The sequence below is a fragment of the Trachurus japonicus genome, chromosome 23 (assembly GCF_045865225.1).
Source record: "Trachurus japonicus isolate A0001 chromosome 23, Traja_1.0".
Taxonomy (NCBI): Eukaryota; Metazoa; Chordata; class Actinopteri; order Carangiformes; family Carangidae; genus Trachurus; species Trachurus japonicus.
The window spans coordinates 20,986,435-21,009,026 of NC_140929.1; the positions used below are offsets into that span (position 1 = coordinate 20,986,435).

The 22,592-nt window shown below is 41.1% G+C and overlaps 2 protein-coding genes across 3 annotated transcripts; one reads left to right on the plus strand and one right to left on the minus strand.

The window, feature by feature from the left end:
- Nucleotides 1-158: 158 nt before the first annotated feature.
- cdnf (cerebral dopamine neurotrophic factor) lies at nt 159-4,115 on the plus strand. The gene is made up of 4 exons (XM_085769535.1): nt 159-297; nt 1,883-2,010; nt 3,456-3,597; nt 3,707-4,115. The coding sequence occupies exons 1-4, from the start codon at nt 225-227 to the stop codon at nt 3,877-3,879; spliced, it is 516 nt and encodes a 171-aa protein (XP_085625661.1). The 5' UTR covers nt 159-224; the 3' UTR covers nt 3,880-4,115.
- Nucleotides 4,116-5,097: 982 nt separating this feature from the next.
- irak3 (interleukin-1 receptor-associated kinase 3) lies at nt 5,098-22,552 on the minus strand. 2 transcript variants are annotated; one of them, XM_085769371.1, is made up of 12 exons: nt 22,421-22,552; nt 20,789-20,977; nt 17,349-17,492; nt 17,020-17,186; nt 16,036-16,100; nt 15,824-15,938; nt 13,499-13,617; nt 11,983-12,181; nt 9,914-9,976; nt 9,444-9,611; nt 8,440-8,791; nt 5,098-6,302 (listed from the first exon to the last, which is right to left on the minus strand). In XM_085769371.1, the coding sequence occupies exons 1-12, from the start codon at nt 22,521-22,523 to the stop codon at nt 6,172-6,174; spliced, it is 1,815 nt and encodes a 604-aa protein (XP_085625497.1). In that variant the 5' UTR covers nt 22,524-22,552; the 3' UTR covers nt 5,098-6,171. The 2 variants fall into 2 exon arrangements, with proteins under 2 accessions (XP_085625497.1, XP_085625498.1); XM_085769372.1 differs by having other exon boundaries at nt 5,098-6,292; nt 8,436-8,791.
- Between the last annotated feature and the right edge of the window lie 40 nt (nt 22,553-22,592).

The window sequence follows — 22,592 nt, forward strand, 5'->3', positions numbered from 1 at the left end:
GTCTGGCCATTTTCAGGTCTGCGTGAAAGTTTTAGGCAACAAACGGAAAGGGAGCGTGTTTTTACAAGTAATACAAAGAACAGACTTTATTTATCAGTGAACCTGATTAAAAGTGAAGTGGGTTGATTTTACTGTCAGAAACCCCCGCCTCTCCTTCCTCCTGGGCCGGGGTCCCTTGGCCGGGGCTCCCGCTGCTAATTATACCGACCAGCCAGGCAGCCACCATGTCGGTGCTGTCTCTGTCCATGCTGCTGCTCTTCAGAGGCTTCACTCTCTCCACAGCAGACAACTGTGAAGGTCAGGCAGCATGGTGTGAGGACAGGTTCACTGCTGTTACCTTCATGGCTCAAACTGATCTGAAATGTCTCAATCAGCCCCGCATGTCTGTGTCAGTCCTGGCTGCATGTGCTGACGAGGGGCGCCGCCTCCCTCCTCTGTGGGCTTGGCTGATTGTATTGATTTGTGTCAATATGGTACTGTACTGGGAATTGACCTGAAGTTACAGACAAGGGCTTAAGGGGTGGTGGTAAAGATCTCTGTCCATATAAGACATTTTTTAAAGCCAAAAAAGAGAGAAAAAGTCAGTGTGTGTCCTCATGTGGGGGAAAAGTGCAACTAATTAAGTTAACTAACCATTAACTGTGATAAAAGGACAAGGCTAATTTACCTCTTAATTTTGGCATTCCCATATTCGTTAGCCTGCAGTTGTAAACCACTTTTTATGGTATTTTAGTGCTCCCACTATTTTATATCAACAATTTTATGGGGGAAAAAATGGTAGCATTACTTTCTCAATAGCTTCCAAGTCACCTGACCTATTGACCCCAAACCAGTGCAGGACCATAGTGCTACACTGTGAGATACACCTCTTTCTATTGCATTTTAACACTCCTCATAAAATCATTTCATAATGTAAACATGAGCATTTTAGGTCAATAGCTTCCAGGCCTAAAAAAAAAACAGCCCCGCATGTCTGTGTCAGCCCGGGCTGCATGTGCTGCCGAGGGGCGCCGCCTCCCTCCTCTGTGGGCTTGGCTGATTGTATTGATTTGTGTCAATATGGTACTGGGAATTGACCTGCAGTTACAGACAAGGGCTTAACGTAACTTTGGATTTCACATTAAGGGGGGGTGGTAAAGATCTCTGTCCATATAAGACATTTTTTAAATCCAAAAAAGAGAGAAAAAGTCAGTGTATGTGTCCTAATGTGGGGGAAAAGTGCAACTAATTAAGTTAACTATCATTAACTGTGATAAAAGGACAAGGCTAATTTACCTCTTAATTTTGGCATACCCATATTCGTTAGCCTGCAGTTGTAAACCACTTTTTATGGCATTTTAGTGCTCCCACTATTTTATATCAACAATTTTATGGGGAAAAAATGGTAGCATTACTTTCTCAATAGCTTCCAAGTCACCTGACCTATTGACCCCAAACCAGTGCAGGGCCAAAGTGCTACACTGACTATGTGAGATACACCTCTTTCTATTGCATTTTAACACTCCTCATATATTTTTTAAGTCATTTCATAATGTAAATATGAGCATTTTAGGTCAATAGCTTCCAAGCTAAAAAAAAACCAGCTGTCAGGGCTTCTGTAACTTTGTGATGTCACACCCACCTGGACCTGCCATCCAACCTTGGATTCGGTGTCTCTGAGTGTTTTATTGCCTGATATCTGCTGTGTTTTATCATCATCCAATCAGAGGAGAGGCTCAGAGCCTACAGTGAATAATAAAGCCTACCTGTAATAGCTATTCACAGGTAGGCTGTTACAAGTAAACCCAAACTCAGTCTTTCGTGGCTGTTTCACACTGACAGACCTGATATGTGAACTGATGAGAGAGCTGCTCAGCCCTACTAACAGTGAAGTGTTGTGCAGTGTGTGTGAGCTTCCTCCACAGACTGTATGGCAGTCTGAACTCAGCCCACGTGGAGCTCACTCCGGCCCTGGTGGAGGAGGAGCTGGTCCAGGCCTGCGGAGCGGCCCAGGGGAAGGAGGCAAGGCTGGTGAGCTCTCAGGAACACAACAATGAAATCTGTCATAGGCAGCCACCTTATCTAAGACTGGTATCAAATCTCAAGTGATTCACCTTATTAACTTTATTTATTGGTTTTCAGCCACTGGTCAGCACAGACATCGGAGATAAGCTAATTGTACAAGATAATAGCAATTTAATTTTTGACTATTGAGTTGTCTTTAAAGGGATAGTTTGAGATTTTGGCAAATTCTCTTATTGTCATAATCCCTAAGAGTCATAGGGGTAATTATAAGTGCATATTGTTTTGAGATGCAGCTATGCATTTGCCTTGAAAACAACTCCATCTTGTAATGTTACATTATTATCTCATAGCGTGGTGAATGTGCAGGTCACAACTTGTCCATGAGAGTGTTTTGGAGTTGTTGGATTGTGTATTTGATGAGTTTTGAGGGAAAGGGGACCTGTACCATTCACCTCCACTGTGTTCGCTGAGCAGCTCACGTCTCTGCCCCGCTCATCTCAAAACAACATTCACGGATTATTAAAGGTAATGAACCTTCCCCTATGACTATGGGTGTTATGGCAATGGGAGAATTTGCCAAAAATGTTGAACTCTCCCTTTAAGACATGTAGACACAGATATGTTCAACTCTAAAAGTAATTACATTTATGGATATTTTATCAAATGTCTCTATATGATATCACTGATCAGTGCAGTGCATCAGTCTCTACATCACGAGCTGCAGGTTTAAAGGGATAGTTCAACATTTCGGCTAATTGGCCCATTGCCGTTGTTTTCAAGGTAAATTCATGCAAAACAGCTGATGCGCGTTGCCTTCAGGGACAATTTTTCAACAAGCAGTCTCGAAAACAACTCTGTCTCGTAACGTTGTGTTATTATCTCATAGCGTGGTGAATGTGCAGGTCACAACTTGTCCACCAGAGCGTTGTGGAGTTGTTGGATTGTGTATTTGATGAGTTTGATGAGGGGACTCGCCACACTGTAGGAGCTCCCAAATATACAAAAATGTATTGGAGGACTATAAAAAAGGACAACGTTTCGAGCAGTGCGCTCAATAAGTCTTATTGACCTGACAAAGAGAGCACTGCTCGAAACATTGTCCTTTTTTATAGTCCTCCAATAATTTTTTGTATATTTGGGAGCTCCTACAGTGTTTGATGTTCGTCTCCCTGGACTCAGCACCTGGCTGCACTTCTGGATGTGCGCGAGCCTTTTCTGTTCATGAGTTTGATGAGGGAAACCAAGAAATCCCATTAGCCTCCGTAGCGTAGCTCTGAGCAGCTCGCAGCTCTGCTCCGCCGTTCTAAAAATAGCTTGCACCGACAATTAAAGGTAACGAACCTACTGCTATGACTATAGTGATTATGACAATGGGCCAATTTGCCAAAATGTTGAACTATCCCTTTAAGCAGCATGAGCCTAAATGACAGGATGTTTCTGTACCATCCCAGTGCTACTACCTGGGGGCCAGCAGCGATGCAGCAACACGCGTCACAGCGTCGGTGTCTCGACCTCTGGCCTCCCACGTCCCCGTGGAGAAGATCTGCCAGCGCCTCAGCAGCACAGACACACAGATCTGTGAGCTCAAATACGGTAAAGTGTGTTCAAATACACAACAGCCTGACCAATGTGTGGTGGGACACAAAGTGACGCCTGTGTGTGTGTGTGTGTGTGTGTGTGTGTGTGTGTGTCTACTCTGCAGAGACCCAGCTGAAGGACCTGAGCAGCGACGGGCTCAACAAGCTGCGGGTTCTGGAGCTGAGGAAGATTTTGGCGTCGTGGGGGGAGGAGTGTCGCGGCTGCCTGGAGAAACACGAGTTCGTCAGCCTCATCCAGGAGAAGGCGCCGCTGCACGCCCACAGGATGGAGCTATGAGGAGGAGTCGGCGTCCACTCCACACACACACACCCACGCAGCCACGCAGCCAAGTCTGTAACCTCCACAGACTGGAAAACAAACACACACTGCAGTCACTTTGATTTGTGACCAATTTGTGTCACAAAGAAGCTGCTTAAGCTTTTACTCCAGTTTCAGTATTTTCCAAGCTGCAAAGACTTTGACATCCTGGGGTAAACATTTTTCTTATCATTATGTTAAAGGGATAGTTCAACATTTTGGCAAATTGGCCCATTGCCACAATCCCTATAGTTTTAGCAGTAGGTTCATTACCTTTAATTGTCGGTGCAAGCTATTTTTAGAACGGCGGAGCAGAGCCGCAAGCTGCTCAGAGCTACGCTACGTAGACTCATGGTATTTCTTGGTTTCCCTCATCAAACTCATCAAATACACAATCCAAAAACTCCAAAACGCTCTCATGGACAAGTTGTAACCTGCACAAACACCACGCTATGAGATAATAACAGAACGTTACCACACAGAGTTGTTTTTGAGGTAAACACAGAGACTGCTTGCTGAAAAACTGTCTCTGAAGGCAACGCGGATCAGCGGTTTTGCATGAATTTCCCTCTAAAACAACTCTGTCTCATAACGTTCTGTTATTATCTCATAGCGTGGTGAATGTGCAGGTCACAACTTGTCCACCAGAGCGTTGTGGAGTTGTTAGATTGTGTATTTGATGAGTTTGATGAGGGAAACCAAGAAATCCCATTAGCCTCCGTAGCGTAGCTCTGAGCAGCTCACGGCTCTGATCCGCCGTTCTAAAAATAGCTTACATTTATAGAAATAAAGGTAACAAACCTACTGCTATGACTTTAACGATTATGGCAATGGGCCAATTTGCCAAAATGTTGAACTATCCCTTTAAGACTTTAATTTACCCTGGGCAGCAGGATGATGACGCACATCCAGCTGGTAACATCTCCCATTGGTACACAATGATAGAACACTGAATTTCATTTGCACATAAATGGATTTGATAGTGTTGGTTCTGAAGTAGGCCTAATGCATAACATGTTCAATACAGATAATGACTGATGTTAAAAAAAAAAGAAGCTACTTTTTAAATCCCTTAGCATCATCCAACCTGATGGGAGTGATGTGGACAGATCAATTTCGTTTATGAAATTTTATTGAAGAATGGAAAATAAGTTGTTACATTTGCTTGTTTTATTGGACAAACTCCAAAAACTCAGATCTAGTCAATTCACAGTGATATGAAACGGGGGAAATCGCAAATCCTCTAAATTTCACTAAACTCTAATCTTCAAAATTGTTTCTGTGTCATTTTCTCTTAAACTCCCATTCACATTACTCACTCGAATTGTATGCACAGTTGATGTTTGCACACAGGATGTAAAACACATCCTGTGTTATAGATGACACATCAAATGACATAAAAGAAAACAGGTTTCTAAAATGAAAAATTGAAACGATAAGCGGCTGACATCAAAATGTGTGTGTATATGTTCACACACTGTCACATACTTTAGATACACTGGAGAGGAGAGAGAAAAAATACATAATTAAATAGAAAGAATGATGCAAATGTGTCAAAACAAACTGACCATAGCCAATACAGTTAGAGGAGGAATGATGTGTGGCAGCATCAGGTCAGCAGTCATAACTTCTGATTTTGAATATAAACCTGTTCATTCACTGTTTGTAACTCTTGAGATCAAAACATGCAAATGTGACAAAGCAATAAAATGGAATATATAAAAAACAAGACTTCATACAAAATGGTTTGTAAAAGAAAAAATATTAGTTGTTTCTTTTGTCAACAGTTAAATAAATTAAAATACATTTTTGTTACACTGTTTCTGGTTTCATTTATTTCACTTTTCAAGAGCTGATATAAAACACTGTATAAAATATGAGAACGAATATTTATCTGCAGAACCGCTGGTGATCAAAATCTCCCGTCTGTGGATAATAGCTGTTGCGTTTACAATAAACTGACAGGATGTTGCATTAATACTGGACGAAGACCAAAAATAACAAACCAACAGATCTATGTAGAGACAGGATACGAAGAAAACTGTGCTGTGACACAACGAAATGGCTAAAACGGACATCAACAGGAGGAAATCAGCTGTAAGATCCAACATCGTCCACCCAATCACCTCCTCGTCCCGGCGCAGGACACCGTGTTTTAGTACTGTAGTAACTGTGATGGCTATGAGAACATCCTCAAGTGTCCCGGTGTGATGTGAGGTGTGAGGTGTGTTGACTTGTAATGCCACAGTATTAACAGGTGAAGTCTCTCTGCTACAGTGTGGTTTCAGAGAACAGCTCCCCAGAGTGGATCAGCCCTCTGTTATAAAGACTCAGCTTGTGCCTCAGCCTCTCCTTGACTGGGTTCTCCACCACCACCACCGCAGACGCAGCACTGAAGTCAGCTGAAACACACGACACACAACATCAGACTGACTTACACACAGTATATTCCAATTACACATTACAGAAACATAAAAGACTGCACATGACTTTATTTGAGGATGTTTAATATTGTGCCACTTTGCAAGACGCCTTATGAAGTTCCCCTTATGTGGTTTAACTAAGTGTCAAAGTAACACAGGCCACAGAGGCAAACTGTGTCACAACACATGACAGAAACAAAGCCATGGTGTGATAGAACTGGGTCAGGGTAAGGCTGGATAATAATACTGATAAGTAAAATTACTACAAACAATAGTAACGTGGCAATAAATAAAAAAATATACATATATCATTGTACTGTATATAATTCTATAAAGAATTATAGAGGGTTGCCTTCACTAGCAGAGAGTGCCATCTGACATGCAGTGGCGTGTTCAGGAAGTGGCCAACCCAGGTGCCACCCCAAACTATGATGGGCTATATGCCCAGTCAGAGGCATTTTATACAGTGTTTTATACTGGCTTTTGTCAAGTCATTTTTTTTCAAGAATAAAATATTGAGGTTTTCTATCACAATTGTTTGTTGCCACTCCTGTATTTTGTCTAGTAGGTCTAGTTTTCTTGCAGTGTTAGTAAATTAAGTAGATATTAGTTTTGCAGACAAAACTGGGTATGGCCAAAGCCTGTGTGGGTGTGTGTTTGCATGTGTATGTGTATGTGTATACGTGAGTACGTATTGTGTGCGTGCAGGCGCTCATGTTCACGCTTCATGCCACCCCACCATAAGTCAGTGCCCCACTTGGGCCACCCCTATCAAAAATGTCTGGACACACCCCTGCTGACATGGGCACTGGGCCCCGCAGCTCAGGACGATGCATGGGTCAGAGGTCGAGGAGAGTTGTTTTTGTCCTTTTTTTGTTTTGTTTTGTTTTGTTTTATTTTATTTGTTTTGTTTTGTTACTTTCCTTTGGTTCGCTCAATTCTCAGTTTGCTCAGTTTGTACTGTCAGTTAGTGAGTGGTGGTAGGGTTAGGTTTTGAGGAAGGTAAATACTACTTCAAATTATTGAAGTAGCAAGCACGGGCACAGGCTGTAACCAACCTAGGATAATATGAACTATTAGTATAAGTCACATATAGTTTGATGTTAGAATCAGATGAGGACATGCTAAACTAGAGATATTAATACGTACACAAGGATCGACAAGGACAATTAAATAATGGGGCCATGAGGAAGGAAATAGCCATGATAATAGCGAAAAACCACAGCATTAATTGATGGACTAGGAAGAGGTCATAGGGTCGGGACAGGGTTAGGGTTAGGGTTAGAGTGGTGTTGTGAGTTTTGAGATCTCAGGTGTGTCCTGAATGCATCTTGGGTGCGTTCACACCTGAACTTTGAGATGACCACTTATTATCAGATCGCCTGACCTGGATGTTAAGAAGCCAGTGAAGTTGACCTTTGACCTTTTGGATCTTAAATATCATCACGAGTCATGGCCAAAAACGTGTTTTTGTGAGGTCACAGCAACGCTTTACCCCTGACCATGTATTCTTCTTCGTAAACTTCATTCTTGGATGACTCTCCAGGAGACTGTTATGAGTGGATCTTTATGGATGAGTGGGGGAGTGTGACATCTTTTGTCCAGAAGTTTGTTAAGTAAAATGAAAGGAAGTAATTGGGAGAAACAAAAACTTGGGATGAAGATTTTATATAGTTTAATGTTTGTTTGTTTTCTTTCTTTTTTGGGGGGGGTTGCTGTAGAGTGAATTATTTAATCATTTATTTATTTGAGTTATGATATGAATTTATGGAGCGTGTATTAAAAGTGAGACATATGTAGTACATGTATGTAGTACTGTATGCACATACTGTTTATAGGTTTTGATCTATTCCTATGACGTTAAAAGTATATTTTGTTGTAGATGTATGTTGTTGAATATGTTATATTTTGTTGCAGATTTATGTTGAATATGTGTTGTTTTGTGTTTGTTATTTAAAAAAAATAGATGGAAGAAAAGATTTGTTGAGACATGAGACAACCTTGTAGAGTAAATATGGGGGATTTCCTCACATCTTGGAAAGAGGTTTGATGAGATTTGTAAGTTTCCCACATCCTGCCTCAGTAATGAGTGATGCAGTATCTTCTGAAGACTTACCCTGAGGGTTCTGTGTGGGGTCGGAGGTGAAGCCGTTGGCCCTGCAGTCCTCACAGGCCAGACCTCCGGCCTCGTCCGCGCAGCTGCACTGTACGGGCCAGCTGCCGTACAGGTCCACCGCCGCCTCCGAGCCCGAGCCGCTCAGGTACGTCACCTCCGACTGGCTGCACTCGCAGGGCCCCCCCTCCTGGGCCAGAGAGCCGGGGAGGCTGAGCTGCTCGTCGTGCTCCACGGGTATGGAGGGTGAGATGCTCTCTGGGCCGTTCACAGCAGCTGTGTCGTCCAGGCTTCGGGGCTGGTCGGCAGGTGGGCATGTGGGTGGAGGAAGCAGCTGGCTCAGTGTCCCAAGTACCTGAGGACAGTTGGTTTTTTAGTTTTTAGTTTAGTTTAGTTTATTTCGGACATGTTAAAAGAAATAAAACATAATACAGAAATGGACAGACATAACAAATAAAAACTTTGCAAAGACAACATATAAACAAAATAAAAATATAAAATAATTTGATTTTTTTATTTGTTTGTTTTTTTCATATCCGAAAAGGAGTGGGAAGAAGTAAAACTTATTTACTCCCACCCCTTATCTATCAAGCTATCTAGTCATTATAGTCTATACGATTTATTCTAATATATTATCATATTTATATACATATAGATTTATTCTAACATATGATTACTAATCTTTATCTCTCTATATAGTCATATACATATAAAAACACATTCATACATACAAAGACAAAATGAAAGTAACACGAACAGAGCAACAAGTCGGTAAATAATACCCAAATAAATAATAGTAAGCACCTTGTGGTTGTCAGACACCCTCATTTCTGTACATACTGAAAATAATTTCTTTGTATTTTAGTTAACATTTGATGAGATTTGAGATGCTGTTGCAGATCCTACTGGTGCCAAATTTATTTATTTTTATTTATTTAACCTTTATTTTACCAGGCAAATTGCTTGAGATAAAAAAAATCTGTCCAGAATGAACTATTTATACTCACATTTTCCATGTTGGGTCTGTTGCGGTGGCGACTGGCGGTGCAGTCCAAGGCCAGAGTGAGAAGACTGAGGACCAAGGCGGTGGGCCACTGACCAGCCGCCTGGTCCAGAAACTGCAGACAAGAGTCCACACCACCGCTGTTCTCCACCTCAGTGACCAGCAGTTCCCTCTGAAAGACCAGAGGGACACAGAGACACAGAGAGAGTCTTCATTATTAGATCAAATCAAATCAAACTTTATTGTCATTTTGTTCCTACCGAGGTAAGAACAAAAGGAGGAAACGTTTCTCAGAGATCAATAGATCAGAAAATTTAATAAAATAGATGAACTAAGTAAGAAGAAAAAGAAAAGAAAACTTATCCTCGTGAATCTGTATAGAAAGTCTTTATGACTAACTGTTATAAAACACGATATGGAAGTGGGTTTCATAAAAAGCGAAGTGATTACTGTGCTACTTCAGTGTTGACTCACCAGCAGTGTTTGTCTAGGTGCATCCTCTCTGACTTTCCTCCCTGTTATCGTTTCCATTATCACCTAGGAGCAAGCACAATGTTAGTGACTGAAGTTTACATCAGATTATTATTACAGTAACTGACAGAGCAGCAACTCCTGTGTAGGGGGGACAGCTTTGAACAGAATAATATAATGGCTGCTGCTCTCTTAGTTAAACAAATAGTCATTTCCTCTTCAAAGTGATTTATCTTCATAGGAACTCGGTCCATATAATAATGTTGCCAGAGAGAGCAGACATTGTAACAGTGTGAAGCAGGCAGTGAGCAGAGCAAACACTTTTAGTGATGGTACATGCACCAGTTGAGGACATTGCAGCAGCTGTGTAGCAGTGCTGGGGAAAAACCACTCTTGGCCAATAGTGGAGTCAGAGGAAACATGGGAGCATAAGAGGCAAATTATTAATATCCATTAATACAGAGGGACAGGTTTTACTTTTTACTCCACTACATCTATTTGACAGCTCTGGTTACTGATTTTTTTTTTTTTTTTTTAAAGAAAGGTATGAGGATCACTTAATATAATAGGATGCACTGACCTACTACCTACTGATGCATACACTTATTTAAACATTAGTTTCACCTTGAGCTGCTACAAGGGCAGAGCCTTCATATTAATGCATTGGTAATAATAAGCCAACAAGAGCCATCAGACTCTTTAATACATTACCATAATAATTACTATTAAAGAGTTGCACACCTGCACTTTAATTTGTTTTTTTGTTTGTTTGTCTTAACACATTGGCTTCTGTTTTAATATGCACTAGCTTTTGTTTTAATATGTACTCACATGTATTGCATCTTGCTTTTATTCTGAAGCACACCGAGTTTATGCTTGCCATATGAAATGTGCTATATAAATAAATTGACATTGACATTGACATTGTACATTGAATGAAATTGCACAGTTGTTCATCCTGCACTAACTTAATTACTGTACATATGTTCTATGTCTTCTCCTTATAATTTTATACAGATTTTGTTACTGTATCCTTAAAGCAGCAGTAAGTGATCCGGTGGTTTTGGCTAACTCCCTGTCAGCCGATGGAGTTAGCAGTCCCCGCCCTCGTCCCTACGTCACCACATTCACGCGCATCCCTTGGCTCCACACACAGAGAGGACTGCCCCTTTATGCCGTTCTCTCTCCTCATTGGATAAAGGTTGTAGGATACAAGGAAAGTTTTCTCCTGGGCTCAGAGCAGAGCAGAGTGACTGACAGACCCGTGTTTCAGACCAAACACTCTATAGAAGTGATTGCTATCGGAAGAACAGGAACAGGAACTATTTAAGACTTATATTAACACAAATATTCCGCTTACTTTTGCTTTAATATTATTGCTAGCGGAAGTTATGTTCTCCTAATTATCATATCTGTATTTTTACTTATTTGTTTACACGTTGCCTTCTCTCTATCCCATAGGCTGCCAGTCATTTTTTTGCACTGTAATTTATATTTGGAAAATACAAAAGTATTTTGTAGCCTATTTTGATACAATTATAAATTGGGTATTTAGTATTTTATTTGGAAATACATTTTGATGTATTTCTGCCCATCCCTGATTATATGTTCTAATCTAGATTATATTATTTATTTTATTACAGTAATCAATTTCTGTTAATTACACATATCTGTAGGGGGTATTTTGTGTTTTTAATGAAATATGTATCTCTTTTATGGTGAGCCGAAGACAATTTCCCACAATGGTGGACAATAAAGTTTTATTGTATTGTACTGTATTGTATTGTATTCGTTTGTTTCATTGTTCCAGTTTCTAATAGGTATTATATGTAATTTCTACATGTATGTGTTTATTCTATATTTACATTCATGGAAATCCAATGTAAAGGTGCCAAATCTGTATTTTTATTCTGACAGCACATCCATGGACTCTACTGAATATGTAAAATGTTCCTCATTGTCCCTCAGAGATTCACCATCAGACTCTGTAGTTTTCCTTCAGGATATTTTTTACAGTGCACTATTTTACTTTGAAAGTTTAGCTCGGCTCATATGATGTAGTTTATAATCACCACTCCAAAGCTGTAGACGTCCAGGCTGAAGGACAGCTTGTGGTCTCGCATGTACTCCCCAGGGAGGTATCCCAGGTTGTGTTGGAGACTCCTATCCAGAGTGATGGTACAGTTCTGATTGGCTGAATTAGGACGTAGACGAGCCAACCCAAAGTCAGACAGCTTGGGCTGCAGGGCGTCATCCAAGAGTATGTTAGCACTGTGAGGAGAAGCCATACACACACACACACACACACACACACACACACACACACAGACATTTTTGTAAATTTTATATTAAAAGGCTTCAATCTGGTGCAAGAACTACACACATAGATTAATCCCATCTTTATGATATTATTATCACTTGTGACCATCCAGAGAAGACCCAACTTCAATGAATCCTGATGAAACACACCATCTATTACAAACAGGAGCCTAGCCTCTCACACTCCGAGCAGCCAAAGAGTAGCAATAAAGTTATATTTCAGCTCGAAAATGCAATGTGAAGGTCCCGGTTGTTAACATAAAGATGAACGAGTTTCTAGGTTGTGCACTCTTTTTTTTACCATAGCTATACTATCTTTGGGGTGACTTCCTTCAAAAAAAAGTGAGTTCTGACTTTTTTCTCAGAATTCTGACTTTTATTTTTTGTTTTAAAAAAAAAAAAATCTCCTAGACTGTATCTGGAGTTTAAAATCAGGATTCTGTGAAAAAAGTCAGAACTCACTTTTTTTCCCACAGCAGCCCTAATCGTCTTTTGTATACAAAACTTTTACAGTGTAACAACTGGTTGGAAAAAGCAGTTTATCTGGAGCTAACCGACTCACTCAGTAGCCTGCTCCCCCATCAGGCTCTGTGACGCGCTGTATCACTCCCTTTTTCCAAATGAATTGCTTTTTTTCCCGCGGCCAGTAAACAGTGAACACTGGCGTGAGTGTGTCAATAAACAAGAGCACACTGCAAAAACTCAAATATCTTACCAAGAATATTTGTCTTATTTCTAATCAAAATGTCATTTCTAGTCAAAACAAATCTCATACTTAAAATCTGACTCATTAAATAAAAAGTAGCTTGTTTTTAGACACTTTTTTTTACTTATTTCAAGCATATTTTCACTTGAAATAAGTAGAAGAGTCTGATAGTGGAGCAAGTACAAAAAACTTGCTTTCACTGGGATTCTTCTACTTATTTCAAGTGAAAATTTGTTGGAAAACAAGTTAATTTTAGGTGATGAGTCTTATTTTAAGTGGAAAGAGATTAGTTTGGACTAGAAATGAGACATTTTGACCAGAAAAAGGACAAATATTCTTGGAAAGATTTTGAGTTTTTGCAGTGGCCTACCAGAATTGTTATTATGTAGAAGAGAGGAGTCACTCAGTCACCGCCATCTGTCCTACCACGTACTTTCACCGCACAAATTAATTGTTTTTTTGTTTTTTCCATTTCATTCATTAGGCCGGAAAAAACCCCACTGAGGTCATGACCTCGGTGTCCTCAGTGGTAGACGGCCTTGGGTGTGTTTGGTGTCTGGTACCTGGAGATGTTGCCACAGATGACTGGGCAGGGCTGGGCCGTGTGCAGGTGATGCAGAGCCTTGGCAACTCCCTTAATGATGCTGAGACGCTCCTGCCAACACAGAGGGTTCACTCCATCCTGTGTAGTGACAACAACAACATAGCACAATCAAATAATGATACTTTCAGACAGCTACAACCAGAAAGGACCAAACCACACTGCAACAATAAACCTGTGATTACTGCACAGCCAGTATGCTAACACTAGCCAGTTAACAATAGCCAGCTCTCTCCATGGGCCAGAGAGGCAGACACTCTAACTACATTTGGCGCATGTCCGATACCCATACTGTTTCTCCGACAACATTTATTTTCGCGCCCATTAGTCCGACCTCCCACTTCTCCGACTTAAGTAGCCCTAACCCTTAACCTTACCTTAAACCTAACCTTAACACTGTAGAATGGGTAGTCGGAGAAATGAGCCGTCGGACTTTTGGGCAGTCGGACTGATGTATGCTCCCCACTACATTTAAGTTTAGGCTTAAGACCTTCCTCTACGACAGAGCTTTTAGTTATAGGGCTGGTTCAGGTAGCTCTGAACCATTTTCTACAGTAGCTAGTTGCTATAGGCTTAGACTGCTGGGGGACACATCCGGTTACATGGAGCCCTCTCCTCTCCTCTTCTCTCCTCTCCTCTCCTCTCCTCTCCTCTCCTCTCCTCTCCTCTCCTCTCCTCTCCTCTCCTCTTCTCTCCTCTCCTCTCCTCTCCTCTTCTCTCCTCTCCTCTTCTCTCCTCTCCGCACATTTTGAACTGTCATTATCATTACTGTATCTGTTGCACTTTGTAGTTTGGCCTTGGTGTCTCACACTCTCTCTGTGTTTCCACAGATCCACCGGAGCTCCATCTCTCTACACCAACCACTGCGTGCAACCCCCCCCTGCTGTTAAACCGGCCTGCCCTCCCTTCCCATGAACCAGTCTGCCACCCAGTCTTCCCATTAACCTGGTCTGCTCTCCCTGCCTTTCCTCCCACCAGAAGCTGCCTCCATCAGCTCTTGTTAACATTTCCATGTTTCCCACATTCTCTGTTATAAACTGTTTTCTTGTCTGTAACAACATCTATTACACGTCTGTCCGTCCTGGGTGAGGGATCCCTCCTCTGTTGCTCACTCTGGGGTTTCTCCAATTTTTCCCTGTTAAAAGGGTTTCCATGGAGTTTTTCCTCAGTGGATGTGAGGTTTGGAAGACAGATGTTGTTACGATGCCATGTAAAGCCCTTTGAGACAAACTGTTTGTAAAAACGGGCTATACAAATAGAATTGCCTTGCCCTGTCTGCCTTATCAGGCTGTATTGGGTACCACTACTATTGTGTAGAGAGTTTGTTGTTCTTCTCCTCTACAGGTAACAGCTACCGACTTTATTTTCTCATAACATCTTAATATGTTGTAATTGTAGGTTGTGTAGATTCACTGTGAAGGCAATACTTTTCATTTTAGCCTTCTGCTAAGTGGCTGTAGCCAAAGTCTTGCAGCTGCAGCCCAGCATGGGGGCAGAGCTGCAGAGGGACGGCGTGTTTTCAGGTGTTTTCTTCTTTCTTTCTTTCTTTCTTTCTTTCTTTCTTTCTTTCTTTCTTTCTTTCTTTCTTTCTTTCTTTCTTTCTTTTCTAGATTTCTGCCTACAACTGCTTTAAATAAAAACTTCAACTACAGCAGCCTCTGCAGCTACAGGTGGTCATCACCGCACACTGACCTCTGCTACTACAGGTCAACTCAGTAGGAGTCAGCAGTCGCACTGTTCACCCATTACAAATGAGCATTTAGCTAGTCTGACGTCTGACTGACTGAAAACACCTAAACTTGTGCAAAGAGTTGTGCCACAACGCCGTAAAGCTTTATACACTTGTTTACTGTATTCAACCCGAGTCACATAGTGCAAATGTTCAATGGCACTCTCCCTATATCAACATGATATTACAGCTGTTGCATAATGCATAGTTGCATAATGTTGCTTCAGTCGACTCAGAGGAAGGGCGTCATAGATCTTCCAAGCCGTTGTGGTTCACAGACACAATACAGTCAGATCAGACTCAAGACAGCTGAGCTACTGCGTTAGTGGGATTGTTTTTCCCCCATTGGAATTTTATTCCCTTTCTATTCAAAACTGACTCAGATTTACCATATAATCATCAGAGTTTTGTGATATTAAAAACACATTTTCACTTCCTATCCTGTGATATTTAAAGAATTTCCTAGACGCTATTTGGTGAGCAAATCACAAACAGGAACTCCCTGCAGAATCACGTCATAACGGACAGAGGCTGTATAGTAAACAATAGAGAACTCACCCGCTGGTGTAGTCTGTGGGAGAGCGACCCGCCGGGCAGGTAAGGATAGAGCAGACAGTAGTGGTCCTCATCAGAAAAACAGCCCAACAAGTCTATGATGTTAGGATGTCGATACCTGGAACACATTAGTACGTTATAGACTGAACACACTATCAGACACACAGAGAGAGAGATGCTGTAGAGGTATTATAGGAGCAGAAGTCGTCACGTACAAATGATGAACCTCCATTTCTTTGGTGAAGATGTCCCACAGCTTCTTCCAGGACACATTATCTACCTGCATGATAATGAAATAACAAAATATCAGAATTCTGACTTTAAAAAACAAAAACTCAGAATTCTGACTTTAATCTCAAAAAGTCAGAACAGCAGCCCAAATCCTCTTCTGGATATATACAAAACCTTTACAGTGTAACAACTGGTTGGAAAAAGCAGTTTATCTGGAGCTAACCGACTCACTCAGTAGCCTGCTCCCCCATCAGGCTCCGCGGCGTGCTGTATCACTCCCTTTTTCCCAATGAATTGCTTTTTTTCCCCGCGGCCAGTAAACAGTAAACACTGGTGTGTGTCAATAAACAAGAGTACACTGCAAAAACTCAAAATACTTACAACATATTTGTCTTAAGAATATTATCTATGTCATTGTCATTTCTAGTCAAAACAAATCTCATACTTCATACGTCTGACTCATCAAATAAAAAGTAGCTTGTTTTTAGACACTTTTTACTTCTTTCAAGCATATTTTCACTTGAAATAAGTAGAAGAATCTGATAGTGGAGCAAGTCCAAAAACTTGCTTTCACTGGGATTCTTCTACTTATTTCAAGTGAAAATTGTCTGAAAACAAGTTAATTTTAGGTGATGAGTCTTATTTTAAGTGGAAAGAGATTAGTTTTGACTAGAAATGAGACGTTTTGACAAGAAAAAGGACAAATATTCTTGAAAAGATTTTGAGTTTTTGGAGTGGCCTACCAGAATTGTTATTATGTAGAAGAAAATACAAATCTCATACTTCATACGTCTGACTCATCAAATAAAAAGTAGCTTGTTTTTAGACACTTTTTACTTCTTTCAAGCAGATTTTCACTTGAAATAAGTAGAATTATCTGATGTTATTAGAATTTCATCAGATACCTGTATTACATCAGAGGTTTCCAGTTTAAACACATGTAAAGAGGCAGAAGGGTCAGTAATAACCTTTTTAAAAAGCTTGACCGCAAATGTTTGGTTTCTGATCTGGGCTCTGTAGACGTCAGAAAAGTGTCCGTCTGCGATCCTCCGCTCCTGGTGGAAGTCTCTGGTTCCTTCTCTGATGTCTTGGAGGGTGACGCTGACGCTGGGTGACTGGTTTTCACTGGTGAATGCTACAATGCAAACAGATGAGTCAAATGTCACATAGTCCCACCGAGCCGCCCACCACAAAATCCCACTCGATATGTCATGATTCAATTGTAGTGGAAGGGGGAATTCCACAATAAATAAGATTTTTTTCCGTCGGTATCCGCTACAGTGTTTACTTGGCTTACCAGGGCTTGACCTTTGACCCGAGGGGCTCTCCTCTGGCCGGGTGGATTCCCTCTCGTCCTCCTCCTCCTTCTCCTTCTCCTCCTTCCTCACTTCGGCCTTGCATTCTGGTTGTTTGTTGCTGGGGGCGGGCGGCGGTGTCGACTCTGGAACAGAAGACATTGTCCAAACATGCATTTTTCTAAGTTGAGCGTCTGGTGATGACTGCATCAGTGTGGTTTGGTGACATCAGGCCCGCACCACAGGCAGGAACCCAGAAAGGCCTTCAGATTTCCTGTGGCATATCGTTTCCCCTCCTACTCAGTGTCACAAGGGCTTGCGATTTATTTACAAAGTCTATAACTAACTGCTGTTGGAGGAAGTTGGCGTAAACGTGAATCTCACTTTCCATTGTGTAAAAAGAGAACAAACTTTAAAAACTTGCACCAGCTTCAATACAAACGTGTTCCCCACTGAACTCCCACACATCTGCTGCAGTTTAAATCTTCAAACCTCATCTCTGTCCTCAGACCTTAACTGTACCATCGCTGACACATGGTTTACTATAACTGGCACCCACATAATGGTTATCTACAGCAGTGATTCCCAACCAGTGATATGCGAGCGAGCACATTGCAGGTGGTACGTGGAAACATTTCTAAATTCATTTCTAAGATGATTAGTTATCATTCCCAGTCATGTCGTAAGCCCATTACGAAAATGGTGCCAACACAGGTAGGGAGATAATAACCGTTGACACAAATCTGTGAAGACTTTGTATGGATTCACTTGTGTGTGTCTTTTGCGGAGCTATCGTAACCAGCAAGCGTGCACTGCGGTCAGGTTGTAAACAAAGCCACAAGCTGCGTTGCCAGGTTTGACAGTTGTCCCCTTTTGGAAACAACATTAGTGAATGAGAAGTTTAATGTGGATGTTTGCGTGTTTATAGCGCAGTGTCAGGCTTGTGTAGCCTATTCATGTAGAACATTTAAAAAAAATGTTTTATAATTTCATTTTAATATTGTATTTAAATTGTTTAGTCTTTTTGAGTGGTGGTTTAAGACTGTTGGAACCTTTGTGAGTAATGTAAACATTGGGGACCCTCAAAATCAAAACTTTGTGAGCTGTTTCATAAGACAAGTCTAATATGTTTCTCACTCTGAATTAATGGTAAAGATAAGAGCACCCTAGCTCATTTTGATCTGACATCTGTTTGTATATGTGGGTTTGCTGTAATGTGTGGATCCATGTTTGAGCAGAAATGAGGGTTTGCTAGTGTGTGTGGGTCTGACTTGCTGGCAGTTTAGATCTAGAATATTTTGTTGGTGACTGCAAAAGTTGTTCGTCTGGTACATTGTGTGTCGCATGAACTGTAAAATTGTGTAAAATTTGGTTTCTCATCATAGACATTTAACTGAACAAGCAAGATACTGTAAGGATACTGTAAGACTTCTGTTAACACGTATTTGCCATCATTGTACACCCTGAGAGAAATATTTGGCCCCCCAATTGTCATTGTATATTTAGAACTATGTGCATATGTATATGTTATACTGTATGTTCTTCCTTTTTCTTTAAAAAGTCTTAAATGGCAAGGCAATGGCACTATGTTTGTAATACAGTGTTTAAATTGTTCAATAAAAAGTTTGTCACACAAAAAAAAACACAATACACCATAAGAGTAAAATATCTTTGTAGAAATTAAAGCAACACTAAGGACATTTCAACCTTCATATAATATTTTCAGAACTTTTGTGATGGTACATCGACTTACAACAGGTTGAATGACACCTCTGTCATGGCCTGAGGGAGTCTGTATCATTATGGTCTGTATCGCCTTCACTGGCACTAAGCAGCTTTGAGGAGCATGGTGGGAAACCGGCTCTCACTTAAGTTTCACTTTCACAAGTCACGACGAGGAGGGAGCAGCAATACGGCACCTTTCTGTCGGATTGTGTATGTGTGTTTACTGAGAAATGATCCGCTGGAAACAGAAACTTAGTTTGGACGTCTTCTGTTAATTTCCATGCACCGGGAGATCAGGATGTTTACGGCGCTACGTGCTAGTGCTCATGGGAAATGGAGTCTTCCTTCAGGCAAAACACTACCGCTTTGGGCCACTGGCGCCGCCAAACTCAACCAAAACTGAAAGTTCTTTAGTAGCTACTGCTTTAAAGAGAGAAATTAGAAAGATTCTAGTCTTGTTACGTGTCATATGACCACTGTTGGAGAATCATCAAGTGAGTGAGGGTGTGACACAAAAGCTCAGGGAGTAGGCCTACACAAGATGAAAAAGCTTGGGGACCACTGAACTACTGCACAAGCACATACCATATCATATCATATCATACCATATCATATCATATCATATCATATCACATATCACATACTACAATCACTGTATGTGAGATTGTTACTGTGTGTGGTCCGTACACAAAAAAAAGATACTTTAATTCCACTGATCCTGCCTGCTTACATAAAAATGATATTTTAAACCTGCACAAAAGCTCAAATAAAATAAAAGTAGTAAAGACTCGGAAAATAAAACATACCATTAGAGTCTGAAGTTACCTACATCTTCATCCCGTCGTGACATTTGCAAAATTTAAATACTACTGTATGAAGCGGTTATATTGGCCGTTGCCCTGAGTTTAGTTTGCAGAACTGTTACAAGGAGAGAAACTCTGTCTTCTTTCAGTGTGCTGAATATATGAACTTGCCAGAGAGGCCCATTGTTCCGGTGTGGGGCCAATGTACAGCTGTACTGAAACCGCTGACAATGGAAATAATGCAGGGCAGCTAACAGCTTCCTGATCTCACAAACTAAATGGTAAAGTATAATTTTGGGGTTTTTTAGCTTTTATGAACTGTACAGTACAGTTGGGCAGGGAAATTGGGGGGGAGAGACAGTAAGTACCTTGGTAGAACTTAATGCGGTAGGAGATGCGGGATTCAAACTGCAGCGAGGACTGTATAGCCTCTATATACGGGACGCCTGCACAACCCATATGTCAAAGTTACTTTACATCAAGGGAGGATGAGATAAAAGCTGTAATGTGTGGGCTTGTGCATTATCTAATCTTCAGTCTCGATACAGTCATACTTGAATATCACTATGATATTATCACTGGGCACAGGGTTTATAATATAATGATATGATTGGAATTTATGTTTATGTATCAGCTGCCATATGTCATGGTACAGTGTATAGTAAAGAAAGCAGATATGCTTTGCAAAACTGCCCAACTAAATACTATGCATTATGCAAAAATACAAAACATTGGATGTGGCAGGAAATGTTGCAATGTTTGATATCAAATATTGACCCATGCAAATTGGAAGAACCCCAAAGCCACATGGTAACAAACAGATAATCGCTCTTCATCAGAGATATTTTAGATGTGCTCTGCTTCCTAAGACATAAACAATGTTAAAATTACATGAGCAAGAGTTTTGCACCGACCTGGAGCTGGACTCTGGAAGAGCTGCAGGGCCCGTTGGTGGCCCATGTCCTGCAGCACCGTGCACAGGTCCTGCACTCTGGTGTTCTGCTGGGCCCAGGACCACAGCAGCTCCCTGGTGGGACTGCGGCCCGCAGCCTGCAGCCGCTCCAGCTCGCGGACCTCTAGCTGGTTGGAGGCGATCCTGACAGCTGGAGTGTATAGGAGAAAGTGGTGGACATGAGAGGAAAGCAATGTGTACACAAAGAGTTAGGTGAGGTATTCAGTCTGTAAATTGTTCTTCTATCCTATCTTATGTCATATCTGCTTTTGACCTTCCACATTGTTTCTGTATTGTAATTGTTTTGTTATTTTTATGTAAGTGTCTTTGAGCACCTGTAAAAGCGCCTTATAAATAAAAAGTGTGAAACAGGGCCGTTGCTAGGAATTCTGGGGCCCCTGAAAGAATACTAAAGTGGACCCCTGACTTTTCCACTTTTTTCTACGACTACGTATGTATTATCATTTTTTATTTAGCCTACTTTGTTTTGATGCTAATGCAGCATTACTATGAGTATTAGTCAGGGTCTTATGCAGAATAATTCAGTCATACAAAGATTAGACTACTTTGGCGCTGGGCCCCTAGAATTATCATCACCTTTACAACGGCCCTGGTGTGAAATACAGAACCTCCGACTGAAAAACTCTATCTTCCTACTAGCAGTTCATACTGTACCACTACCTCATGTAACAACACCTTCAGTTTGCACACGCACAATAGCCTACTTTGCACATTATTTATTATTACATGCATATTGCAAGTACTAAACATTCTCTAATACTGTGTACAACCGATACCTGTCTGTGTTTAGCTTTCAGTTTTGTATTATTATTATTAGGCTATAGGCTACTATAGCCTACTATTATTGTTGCTCTTAAATTGTCTTTCTATTTTTATAGCTACTAAGTTTCTATATTGTCTATGGTGGCATTTGTGTGGACAACCAAGAAAGAATTTCATTGAAACATGTTTCACACTGTGCAAATGACAATAAACGAGAGGGACATTACATACAAGCAGTATGGAGGTATTTGGATGTTTTTTGGTGTGTCTTTTTGGACGAAGAAAGTTGGTATCCATTGACAACCATTATAGACAAATACTGCTGCGCGGACCCCCCCGTAACTCAGAGAAGGAACGGAGGACTCCGAAAATTCTCACAGCTTTTAGTCGACATGAGGGTGAGTAGATAATGAGTGAAATTTGAATTTTGGGTGAACTATCCCTTTAATTCATTCATTCATTCCTAATGTATTAGTAACACTTGATCATCTAGTTTAAATTACTTTATGTGATAAAAGCAAGTATTTCATACACAGTAGTAAAGCTACGAGTCTATCTGTTCACCATATTCATCAGTTTTGATAGAAGAGACTGAGTCATGTCCATAAGGAAACTGATAAAAGTGTATTTTATCCTATAGGCAGAGTATTAAAGACCCTATTATCTCTTCAATCAGACAGACACAACACTGGCCACGAGTCAGCTGTTTACACTCTGTCACTCAGTCCGCGGTCCCTGTCCCAACAACACAACACAACACAACACAACACAACACAACACAACACAACACAACACCACACCATGTCCTCACCCAGTCCCCGCCATCCCAGGCTGTCTCCCCCGGTGTCCATGATGAGACTGAGCCGCTCCACCACCGCGGGGGGGACGTCGTACAGGAACGTGAAGGAGTTCATCCTGAACAGCCGCTGTCACCGACACCCGGGACCCGAATAATGCGACTGCAGCGGCGGTTGCTCAAACAC